The sequence below is a fragment of the Triturus cristatus genome, chromosome 5_2 (genome assembly GCF_964204655.1).
Source record: "Triturus cristatus chromosome 5_2, aTriCri1.1, whole genome shotgun sequence".
In the NCBI taxonomy this organism is placed as follows: Eukaryota; Metazoa; Chordata; class Amphibia; order Caudata; family Salamandridae; genus Triturus; species Triturus cristatus.
In genome coordinates, this window is record NC_140588.1 from 578,271,326 (window position 1) to 578,284,386 (window position 13,061).

General features: G+C 41.2%; 1 protein-coding gene across 5 annotated transcripts in view; it reads left to right on the top strand.

The window, feature by feature from the left end:
* LOC146829023 (uncharacterized) overlaps window positions 1-13,061 on the top strand; it is a 308,530-nt gene that overhangs the window by 49,900 nt on the left and 245,569 nt on the right. For all 5 annotated transcript variants that reach the window (XM_085607655.1, XM_085607653.1, XM_085607656.1 and 2 more), the window contains exon 3: window positions 3,856-3,960. In XM_085607655.1, coding sequence (XP_085463781.1) covers window positions 3,856-3,960 — 105 coding nt within the window. The remainder of the gene's footprint in view (window positions 1-3,855; window positions 3,961-13,061) is intronic.

The window sequence follows — 13,061 nt, forward strand, 5'->3', positions numbered from 1 at the left end:
ATGTAATGCTCTTCCTCACCACCTTAGGAAGGACCCATCCCGGGGATTTTGTTTTGCTGTATTTGCCTTAAGATCTGCAAACTGTAGCGAAATGCCTCTTGCGCATACACGTGACACATGTGCGCTCCTTAGCCAGGCATACAACAGCATTACCCAGATGACATGAGCTACCACATCAATAACACTCTAATTGTCTGAAAAACTGTCTTTTGCTAGGCTTGTCCAATGCCTTTCCTGCGTCTTCCTTGACTTTCCTTTCATATATTTGGACTTCACAGCTAACACATCGTGAGGTTGGGATTTCTCATCAGTAACAGTCATCTGATTCATGAAGGAGATAGTCCTCTCTATTCTAGACGCCATCTCTACAGCCTTCTCCAACTTCAGGTTAGGATTGGACGACAATGCTTTCTAGATTTTGTTGTTGTTGGTGTTCTCAGCTAATTGATCCAGTATTGTTTCTCCCTGAACTCTCTGTATTCACATGAAACTGCTAAAATTATTGAAGCTCCTACATAACTGGCTGCAGACTCCCCTGAAATATGAACCCTTCTGTAAAACGTATGTCCCTCCATTATGATATTTTTCAGTGCTTTGAATCTAACATCCAGAGCTTTCAAGGCTGTGGCATAGTCGTCAATAACACCATCACCCTCTCCATCATCTTCCATAGACAAAACCGGTTCAGTGGGAATGTGTTTTAAAATCTGCTGACCTTCAGAACCTAAACAATGGTGAAGAATGGTAAATTTCTTTTTGTGAGTGAAAGAATCACCTTCTAAAGCATCCAAATACGCTTTTTAAAGGCTTCTTTCCATTGTTCCCAATCCAAATCTGGAGTGGTCAAATTTGGAGAAAAACCAGGGGAAGGAACCAATAAATGCTGCAATTTTTGTTTTTACTTAATATCCCAGGATAATGCAGTTTGATGACAATATTTTTTTTTTTTTAAATTGATGTCGTTGAATACTTAAATTCTTGTGTTGGTGAGCCTGTCACTGTAAGCGAGGTAAGTGTACTGTACTTTGATGACACATTAGATGGAGTGCCTGTAGAGAAAGTAGAAGAAATAATGCCACCAAAAAGAAGTAGAGCTGGGCAGAGCTGCCGAATAACGTGCTTGAAGGATGTTCCAAGACTAGCGACTATGTTAAACCATCCACAGACCTTGACTCTTCACAAGGAGTGGTGAAATTGAATGTTTGAATCCTTTTTTAAAATTCTTACCTCAACTAAGGAAGGAGATGTCTAGTGGCTAAACTGTCGATCTGAGGACCTTGATTTCAATTCAGGTTGGCATTGACTTAAAATTGTGCAGTTCGGTGTAATCACTAGTGTTAAGTGTGTGTAACGAAAATATATAAGCCACCGCATGATGAATAAAATCTTGCATCATTTTCCATCACCTCCCATAATGGGCAGTACGCTAGTGCTCTTGGGTTAGGTCCATGCTTTTTCATTGTAAACAGATATCAGGCTTATTATTCTTTGTGGATACCCCTTCCTTTTGAGCTGTTGGTGAGCCCACCTCATTTTGTGACAAACAGATACAAGCTTCCACGATTTTCTTTATCCTGGTTTATTCTTCACACCTCAAGTCTATTTCTCGGTGTCTGTGGGAGCACTTTATTTAGCACATTGGGATATTCCTCCACACACATCTTCTTGTTCCCTGGAAGCATGTTATCATTATGCAGTTTATGCTACTTTTAATCAGAAAAGACCATTTACTGGAGAGTCTTCAGTGCTTTCATTTCTGACATTCACAGGGCTTGCTTGGTACCAACCATCTGTCAGACATCCGATGCTCGTAGTTCTGGTGGACACTCTCTGAGCTCCAGCAGTGCTCAGTGTTTCAGCGGAAAGCATTGGCAAAGACAAAAAATCTAGCTTTAATGTGGCACTGCAGGAAAGAACAGACATGGCCAAATACGTTCTCCATGCGCTAGCGCATTAAACCCGGACCTATTGGCCCTCCAAATGTGTAGTCTAATACTGACTTGGCCTCCAATGTATGAAATGGTAGCCCAACCAACACAGTTTAGTACTAGCCCCCGAAGTCCAGGCCTAGTTGCCCCCTGACATGAGCTGCTGCAAGTGAGTGCGCACGTTTGGAAGAGAGGCCGTACAATTCAGGAAGAGAGGCGCACTGGTGGACGAGTACTCTTGAAGAGTGCACAACACGTAAAAGAGTATACAGTACTGGAAATTTGCACACAGATAAGGTGCACTTGTGTAAGAGTCTCACAGTGCACAAAAAGAGAATGAAATGGTCAGGAAGCACGCAAACCTAGAAGAGAAAGCACTTTTTGGGCGGTTTTTCATAGCCCAAACCTACAACACAGACATCAGCAGAAAGCTAGCTTTCCTCATGCACTCAGAACAGGTACAGCACAGACAGCAACTTATACAGACACGAACTAGGTAGCACCATTGCAGGCTTCCCACACACAGACAATTTAGAGGACAGCCTGTAGCAGAAGCAGCCTAATCGGATGACTGGACTTTCTGGGTCTGTTGGGTACGTTTTTTGTTTTTTAAATAGAAACATTTTATTTTATTTTTAATGAAAAACCGTACAACCAGTTGCCCATCCTGAACACGCTAGCATGTAAATGAAACATCTGTCCCTCGACCACCATTCTTATCCCATGGATAAACAGTCTAGCATCAAACCCCACCATCGGCATCCATCCAGTCCGTAAAATGACTGCCATCGTATTTACAGAGGCATCCCCTGGCTGCGTATTTGTCTCATCCATCTTGGTGCCCCAGTCCATACCATTCGTCCATGCCACAATCTATGGAGCCACAGGAGAGTTTCAATTTCTGGCAATATCCCTTTTAGCCACTAACATGCCCACACCCATAAGTGTTCTGTCTTAAGTCCCTATTTTTTAGCATCTGTGTGCAAATTTTGATGGATTTAGCACATGGACCAGTTTTCAGAGAGGGAGACTAGTCCTAATTAGTTAGCAGTCTCTGGCAGATGGCAATTTAGTGAACACAAATGAAACTGTGTGTAAAAGTTGCATGAAATTCCCTTTAATGCCTCGTTGCCTTGTGTTTATGCTGATGAATGCTGTCAGTTACGTCGTTCAGTGCCCTTGGTGGATACAAAATTGTAGTCCTACTTCTATGTGTATTGGAATGTCCATGAATGACCCGGTTCCCTGAAGCAGTATGTGGCATGGCCTCTTGATTTATGTGTATTGAGATGAGATATGCATATCATGTGTCCTTACTAGCATACACCTGGAATGTAGGATTAAAAACTGCAATGTTTAGTTGTACATTCCTGGATTATTTTCCAAAACTAACATTGGAGAGGGATTTAAAAATGTGTGCAACTTTGTAATGTACATCATGTTAAATTTAATTTTTTATCTGTAAGGAAAATTTCGAAAGACAAGACATTTCGTTATGTGTAAAATGATCCTTCTTAATCCTGCTGATGTCACTGAAATGAGTCGTTCTGTTTTGCTTTGACTAGCTTGTTATTGCGGATACAACTAACTTCGAAACTTGTCCATTCAATTCGCTGTAAAGATGAGGGTCATGTTCAACATTGTTAAGCTGTGTTCCCTCTCCCCTTCACCAGCTGTGTTTAGTTTGAAAAGCTCGTCATGGTTGTGTTTATTCAATTAATATTTTCAGCTTACATCAAAAGTTTTCACCGAACTTGCCTTTAAAATGTATTATTTTCAATGTCGCTTTTCGCAAATTAATATTTAATATTTTTTGTCTATCTTCAATTTTATGTATGTGTTATACCTCCCATGTGGTTGGTGTCTGTCAAGTCTTAGAATGCAATAAATTATTACAATATAAAAAATGCGAACTTCTCTTTTACAGACTATGCTTTGGTAAGCAAATCTTCCAGTTTGTTGGGAATTAAGCAAGAAGACCAAACCGAGTTTGATGACTTGCATGAATCGGAAAGAAAGAGTGAACCCACATGTGAGTATCAAAATAAATAGCTAATACTCCATATCACCTAGCAGGCTTATTCTCATATCCCACAGAAAATGAGCCTTTAAATGCTGGGAAGAGGGGTGGCAAATACAAATCTGGTGAATTTTCATGAAGCCTTCTTTTAATTGTAAGGGAAAACGTAAGTTGAATGTGTGTGTGTGTGTGTGTGTGTGTGTGTGTGTATATATATGTGTATATATGTGTGTATATATATATATATATATATATATATATATATATATATTCACTGAAAAAACCATAGGTTTCACACATGTTATAGTTAGCGGAAATTTTACTGATAAAAAACCAATGAAATTCCCCCGTTATAGTTAGTGCAGGCAACTATAACTCACGCGACCGCAATCCTCTGCTGATGCTAATACTGTATTTAGACACTTATTTGCCCATGTCTTCTTCCATACATTTTTAGCTATACATATATTACAAATATTTTTTTTTCATAAAGACACATATGTCATCAGCAGAAGATTGCGGTCGCGTGAGTTATAGTTGCCTGCACTAACTATAACGGGGGAATTTCATTGGTTTTTTATCAGTAAAATTTCCGCTAACTATAACATGTGTGAAACCTATGGTTTTTTCAGTGAATTTGCAAGGTTTTTTAAATGCTAATTCCTAACTATAACGTGTGTGAAACCTATGGTTTTTTCAGTGAATTTGTACGGTTTTTTAAATGCTAAGTTACTTTACGCCATTCGTGGCGTGCGCGCCCACTTAACGCAGTTCGTTCCGTGCGCGCACGGTGCGCTTCGCGCACCGTGCGCGGACAGTGAGCACGCGGTGCGCTTCGCGCACCGCGCGCCCACTTTACGCAGTTAGTGCCGTGCACGCACGGTGGGCACGCGGTGCGATGACAAAGCAAGAAAGCACGTCAACAAATCTGTTTCTGCTTTCCTCCGTGACTATGGTATGGGTGCCATTTACCACAACAACTTGCGTTATGACATGCAAGACATTTATAGAGGAGATGGTGTGCACTTCAATGATGAAGGGAACAGAGTCTTCCTCTTGAACCTTAGACTCTGAATCGGTACTTACTTGTAGGTACCACTAAAAAATCATTTCATAAACACAACGGCTCTTTTTAGAGCCCCCTAATATCTAAACACTTAAATCTGATTTTCATTTTTTTTTTTTTTTTTTCTACCGTACGCTTACCGTACGCGTACCCCGTGATTTTTTTTAAAATCAATAAATGTTTTCTTTGTACTTTTCTGTCCTTCTTTGACCCCCTTACAAATGTTAGGGGGTCTGTAACTCTCCTCATTGCCCCCTTTTCTTGTTTTCACTCTTTTTTTTCAGAGTGAAATACACAAAATGGCGGCCGCCGCTTCCTTGTTTCGGCCGATTCGAATGTTTACTAAGATCTAAGAGCCAATCAGAATCGCGCTCGCGCACGCCACCGTACGCTTACGGTAAGCGTACGGTAAGCGTACCGTAAGCGGGCTCAGATATATATATTGATTTAAAGGCTATTTTCTCAGAATCTACTGAACAGATTTACACCAAACCTACAAAAGGCACTTCCTTGACCTAGGGACTACCTCTCTGCCAAATTTCGAGTAATTCTGTTCAGCCGTTCGGGCTGTAGCTCGTTCTAAAGGTCCTATGGAAAAATGCATGGGGAAAACGCGTTTTGGGACCCCCCTTTTATCTCAGCCCCCGCTTGACGGATCCCCCCGAGACTTTCAGGGTAGGAGCGGAGCGTAGCGCCCCACCTATTTTGAGAAATTCGCGAGGATTCATCGACCGGCGCCAAAGTTATTCAAAATAGAATGTTGAGGTTTTCCTATGGAAAAGGGGTCCTAACTATAACTACCTACTGGCGACCGCCAGTAGGTAATATATATATAACATTGGGGAACTAAATATCAACAAACAAATTAAATATTCTGGGTGGCTCATTTCCCTCATTTTGTGATTTCTGTAATAGCCACAAACAATCTGATTGGCTAAAAGAGCACTGTTCTCTTATTTACCTCACATTTGGCCATGTTCATAAAATTGTTCACAGATCAAAAGCGGAAAAACTAAAGAAATGGGCTTTTTAACCTTCACAAATACAGCACAGCTGTCGCACAATGGAAAAATACAGCAGATTGGAGGAGTCCAGGGCGTATTATGTATACGCCTACTCTTATCAACTCATTCTGCCTAGTCTGCAAGCTGAGGAAAGATTTAAGACTCTTAAACCCCTCCCCTCCTAATCTCTGGACAGGGAAGGATTGTATTGGGTTGCCAGCACCACTGCCATGCCAACCAGCGAGACTGCCTATGTTACTGTGGCAGCTCTACGCTTCTCTATCTCTGCTTGCCTTCCGCCTCACCTAAAGCCTGCTACCTTTCCATAAACTCCCTTTCCCTGTTTAGGTGAGCATTCTGCCCATATCCTGCTTTTCCACTAAATGTTGTGTCCTGGAGCTGTCCATCTCATAAGTTGTGTTTGATTCCAATTCAAACTATCAGGAAAGTCAGTGAGCGAAGGATACACTGAAAGAAAATGATAGGCACAGTGTTTCCAGGTGTCTAGCACCATGTCACGGCTTTCTTCTGAGTTGAAGGCCCATCCAGAAGAAAAGTGCCTTGACTGTTTGGCACCCTCGGATTACACCATTTCAGCCAGCAGTCCCCAGTTGTCTTGCATGCGTTGTAACTTAAGTCTCTGGGTGACGTTCCCGGATTGGCAAGTACTTGATCTACCTTCCTCCCTCCCATGTCCAGTCCTGGAGAGCATAAAGATGGGCTTTTAATTCCTCTGCCTGTCCATTGTGCAGGGGGTGTCAAGTACCCTTTCGTAAACTTTTAATCACCAGAGGCCCTACTGACTTTCCCTCTCTCAGTATAGATTGACTCTAACACTTCTCAGTCCAGAGCATGATGGTGCTCTGAAGATTCAGGATTCTGGCAGTGTTTTGACACTTTGCTGTCTTTGTATTTCGCCTACAATTTCTTGATGCTTTGAGAACAAATCTTCATACAAGAGCTACATCCCCAACTTCTGGTTCATGTCCTTTCCGCCAGTCAGTTTGTGTTATTGTGACCCATCCCTTCTGCTGCCTCCTCACAAGAAAGAAGTTGACTGATTCAGATATGGATCAAGACACATGCAATCCTAGTACTGAAGACATTTACCCAGCAAGCTGCAAGTTCTCAGTCCTGGTGCGGGTACTAGGAGCAGTGACCTTTAAAGCTTAGGTTCAGCAGCTATCAAGTGAGGACTTGTATTTAGTGATGACTTCTTTACCAAATACTTTGCTTTATGAAGAATACTAAATCATTATGCAGACTCAGAATTTGTGGAAGAAGCTGCACTCAGAACCAACAATCTCTCTTTCTGGCTGTTCTAATTTTGGGACCTCTGTATTGAAACCTTGCGTATGTTAGCAGTTTATTTTTCAAGTTCTTGAGTTGCTTAGAAATAGTAACAGTTCTGGTGTGACAGCGGCAGTAGCACTTGTACCCTTGAACTTGGGCAACGCCACTCATTTAGGGCATCAAAATGTATGTAGCACAAATGAAGGTATCGTACAGCTTATACTTTCTCAAGTGAAACTGTGCATTTGTTTGACAACATAAACGTTGGAACTGTGCACGACTGATTCTGAGCACCTCTCAGGATATGTTGGCCCAAAATCCTACTAGCTCACAGTGCATAATCTGTATCCCTAACAAGACATGGTAACACATTGATTGTGCAACCTTAGCACATGACAACCCATACTCCCCAAGGAAATCGTGGCAACAGATCTAGAACCCTTTCGCCTGGTTACTTGTTAATATCCAAAGAGATGTACAAGAAATATACAACATGCGTTTTCAATATTTATTGAAGCATTGTGATTCCTGAGTAAAATACTTTATCTGCAATAATCAATAGAAGGAAACCGAATAATGTGATTAACATTATGAGAATGGTAAAAAAGATGAACAGTTTGACTATTTTGCAGATTACAGACTATATATTACTTATAACTACTGTAATATATAGTACTCCTACATTGCACATTCTAATCTATCATGTCCAAGGTGAGTTGATCTGCTCAATCTCTAAGTTAGTCTGACCCCCTATTGCCTCTGGGTAAGTGTCAACAAGCTGCCCGACTTGGTGTAGCTTTGGACAGCATCCCTCGCATGATGTAACAGGAATTAGCTGAGCTGGAATTCTGGCATGGACCGGCGCCAACGAAATTCTTCTCTGTCTAAACAAAGGCTTGATGTCCTATGTATAACAACATCCATTTTAACATGCTGAAGCCCCAGCCAGGCTGCTATTGTTTATTCCATTGTGATAACTCTGTTGCAGAGTGGCCAAAACAAATAATGACATGTTGCGTGCTAAACTTAGCCCTTGTACAGAATGTTCATGGTGTTTTGATAGAGTTCCTAAGAAGGTGTGTTGTAAGCAAACGGTCTTCGAAGAATGTTATCCTGTAAATGACGTAGACACTGTACTGGGGACTTTGAAGGATACACCAAGTTATTAAAGGTCACCCTACCGGCTTCTTAAATTTTTTCATAAGTGGAAATAGAGAATTTGAAGAAAGGCCTGCCTGACATTTGCAGACTCTAGCTGTACACTGGGTGACTCAGCTTTTTATTTGCACTTTGTAAGTCAAACCTGAAACCCTTTTGGGGGAGATGGCATACTTGGAGCCAAAGCTGAGTTGTCAGATGTTGAGAGTTGGCTTTTGAATGGTTTGTGGATAATCCATATTGATGTGTGGCCCCTCCTAAATGTGAAAGAGTGTTTTGAATGGATTATGTGGCATCTGCTTGTAATTGCTATTTGTGTGGTGAATATTTGTATTTAAAGTATACTGTCTTAGTAAGCCATTTTAAATGTATTTATAGAGCACAAGCGATTTGTCAAAACTATAGGCAATAAGAACAGCTGGGAGTAGTAGCAACCAATAATAGATCACTTAGCAGGAAGTAGAACTTAACTGCTTTCTAGAAGGACAGTATAGGCTCTTCGTCCTAGATATGATGTGGTTGTGTTGTGAACCACACTTCTCAGGAGACACACCTGGTAGATCTCTTAAGCCCCAACAGCAATAATACCTAGCGCACCTTCAGAGAAAATTAGAATGGCAGAAGGGGCAGGTGTCTCTCTTTCCTCACCAGAAGCAGTTATGATCATATAGATAAGGAGTATTAGGAGTCGTTACACTCATCTGCTTGGTGAGTACTGTTTATAGATATGAATCCCCACACAGGTTCCTAGAAACCGTAGATGCACACAGTTGGTATTTTACTATAAAAGTCTATTATGCACTAGTCCTACATTAATTTTATCTATCAGAATGAGGGTAATTATCATGGAAATCACACCACACATTGACACGGTTGCCTATTGGTTAGGCACTCCTGTGTTTCTTTGTGCCTCTCCAGAGATTGTCCACCTGTCCTACTTTTCAACTCGAAATCTGGGCAATTCCAAAAATTGGATGAGGTGGGCTCACTCATGTGATGTGACATGGTTCATAATAGGCCACTTTATCCCACCTTGGTAAGATGGCACTACCAGGGTGCACTCAACCTCCAGTGGGACTATCTTGAGGGCGTTCTTAGAACTTATTTACTCTGGATAATTATCTAGGATCCAGTTGTCTTGGCTAAAACTACCTGAGGATAAAACACAAGGAGTCCTTTATTATTTTGATATATACCTAGGGTACTACCTAATAAAGTATACTCCGAGGACGTTTTTGGGTATCATGTCTCTTGCGTACCTATGTAGTGCTAACATGTTTCTGCTTTGGATAGCCTAACTAGGGCTTGGACATTCATCACGGCATATCTTAGGATCCCTATACTAGTCTATGTGATAATGTAAAGGAAAGGACCTACCACTCCTTGTGAGTTCAAGGTTGAAAAATCAACATTAGGGTAGGCAAGCGTTTTTTTCATTTTAGATTAAACAAGTTTCCTGCATTAGTATCCTGTGGCCTGCTCTAAAAGTATTTAAAAACTGATGGATTTTTTTTTGTCTTTGTCATGTGATTTCCTATAAGACTTCCCACACAAATAACTGGCTGTGGATGCTGGGACCAGTGTCTCCCCTGGTGTTATGAACAATATTTTCAATCTCAAAGAATCTTCTTACATCTCAGTATTTTTACGTTGAGGGCGAGCGCAACAGCATAGCGCAGCTTGGAATTGCATCCCTACTGGAGTGGAGGAAGTTAATATCAACATGGACACACATCTCTGTGGTATATTGGGATACATTTACAGTCTTATACAGGACATTGGGTACATAGTCTTTATCTCACTGTAGTTAATGTATCTCCCAAGGGATGTAATCATTGAATTCCTGGGTGTCCGTGCGTAATCTGTAGACCCAACCTTGTTCATGTTTCAGGGGAGCCTTGTTCATATTGACGTTTCTTCGGTCAAGTTTTTCTATTGTATACCATTTAATGTTGTCTGTAGTGTGTTTATGTTCGCGGAAGTTTTTTGTGAGTTTGGCTTTGCCTTTTTTTGCACCTTAATTTGCATCTGTGTTCCGTTATTCTTATACATACTATCCTTGTCATCATGTCTTTGGATAATCGATTAAACTGGCATTTCAGAACATAGATAACATTGCTGGAGTTTGTCTATTAGATGTTCCAATTCCCAGGATGCTGGTAGTCCCAGATCTGTGTCAGGCATTTTTTTGTGAACTGACAGTTGCCATCTGCTTGGTGGCCTTGGGGTGGCGGAGGGCGCGGGGCGCAGGGCGGCGAGGGGGGGAGGGTTTGGGGGGGGGGGTTAGTGTTCCATAGGGTTAACTGTGTATTTGCTGCTTGTCTTTTTTGGGGGCGTGTATGCCCAAGTGCATCGTGGACGTTCTGACTTCTTTTAAATGAGATCATAGCTTGCTCTATTGCAGTTTCCTTGAGTTCAATATGCTCCAGTGTTTGTTTGTTTTTTAAATCCGTTTAGTTACAGAGTTTGAGCTATCTCAGAAAAGGAGGCAAATTTCCTTCTAGAAAAATAACCTAAGACGCCATATTTCTATATACTCTCAAAAACACACACCCTCCACCAGGCAGCCCAAAAGTATCTGCCATAGGTCCGACACTTAAACCCGGACTGCAATTGTGACTTTTTTTCTAAAACCATTATTGAGTCGAAGACCACTCCTATCTCACAAAACAAAGTGAATATCAACACACTGCAGGCAATATTGAGTGGCACATAATAAAAAAAATAACTTGAACGTAGAAAAGTCGATATGAACAAGGATCTCCTTAAGTATGAACAACATTTATGCACTGACACCCAGTGTTTCAATTATGATATCCCCTAGGGGTACCTTGGTAGATAAATAAACTATAGTGAGGTAAAGACAACGTACCCAATGTCCTGTATAAGACTGTAATTGTACATCAATATACCACAGAGATGTGTGTCCATAATGATAGTACCTCCCTCCACTCCATGAGGGATGTGAATTGAAGCTGTGCAATACTGTTTAGCTCGTCCACAGCATATAAAATACTGAAAAGTGAGTCGTTTCCTCCAGATATTTAAAATACTGTTCATAAATTAAAAATTAAATAAAAATCACATTTGTAAAGCACGAACAATAACCCGTAAGGGTCTCTAGCCGCTGGGGGCCGTCGGGAAGATTAAGCAAGCTAATGCCCAGAGTCACATGGTGCTGGGCTAACCTGCTGCTGGCGCTGGGGATTTAACCGCGATCCCCGGATTCCGGAGTCAGTCGCCCTGGCCGTGGCGCCACACCTCTTCCCACCAGGGGAGACTCTACCCCCAAAATCGACAGCTAGCTATTTGTGTGGGGAGTGTTATGGGAAGTCACATAGCAAAGGTTAAAAAAAAAAAAACCACAAGATCGGCATTCTATTACAAGAATAGTGTATATATGAGATATTCCGAAGCTTCACAATCACCTGAATGAATAATATCCCAAAAAGAACAAATGACACATACCTGTGTAAAAAAAAAAATATATATATATATATATATATACTAGCAGCCTTGCTGAGAATCATGTGGGCTGCAATACAGACTCACGGCAAAGGGTGTGCCATCATAGGGCATCGCTCCTACGACCACGTGTGTCTCGGATGAAAACTCCTTAACGGGACTTGCCTCATTTGAAAGGCAGAAGAGACGCAAATGATGGACGGAATGCAGAACAAATCAAAACATTCACCCCATCAAGAGATCTGGGTTAAATCCATTGTTCTTTTGCTCACCATACCACCCCAGTTTAGACCCAGACATATGCAAATCAGACCCAGCTTTATTTATTTATCGTGGAAACCACTTTTACGTTTATAAATTAATGATCATTAAAAAGGAGCACAGTCGTTGAATTGGGGGGAGTAGGCAGCACAAATTGCTTCTTACTACAGGAATTGTGCCCCCATTAGAAAGCCTAATCTTTCCTTCTCTGTACTATGGCAGATATCTAATTTGTATATTCCATAGAGTGTGACAATAGGAGTCGTCCAACCCTGAGCAGACCATGAGGCTAAAGATTTCTCTGCATTAGGTAAAGTATTAGGTTTAGCTCTGTAGAGACAGACGCAGGGCCTGTTTCAGCCTGTTTTTCTCTCTTGGTGATAAGGAAATGATCATGGAAATCCCAACAGTCCTAATATAAAACAAGATGAATATCAGAAATCGCTCAAATGTTTTACAGCATATATTCCTATTTCCCATTAGATTAGTCTATTCCCTACCTAATATCTACAGCCTCAAGGCTCTTGTATTGGGTGAATGGTTATGAGAATTTCCTAGCTATATGCCAATAAACAGACTACAAAAAGTAGGGGATAGAGTAATGCAAGGACAGATGCTCCTCATTTCAACGCAAGGTGCTCAAGATAGAGAGAGAACAGCCTTCCCCAGCCCTCCAAGTTAGGGCGAACACAAAACAATTCCTAAAGGTTCGTTCAATCACTCCTATTAATCCAATTCAGTGTATTCAGAGTCGTTCTTTCAAGCAAGTCTATCAATCCAATAAATGTATTCAGAATTATTCCTATGCAAATTCTTTATTCCGTTCTCTCCTCCGAAAAAACTTCTTGCCAATCAAAAGCTCATCC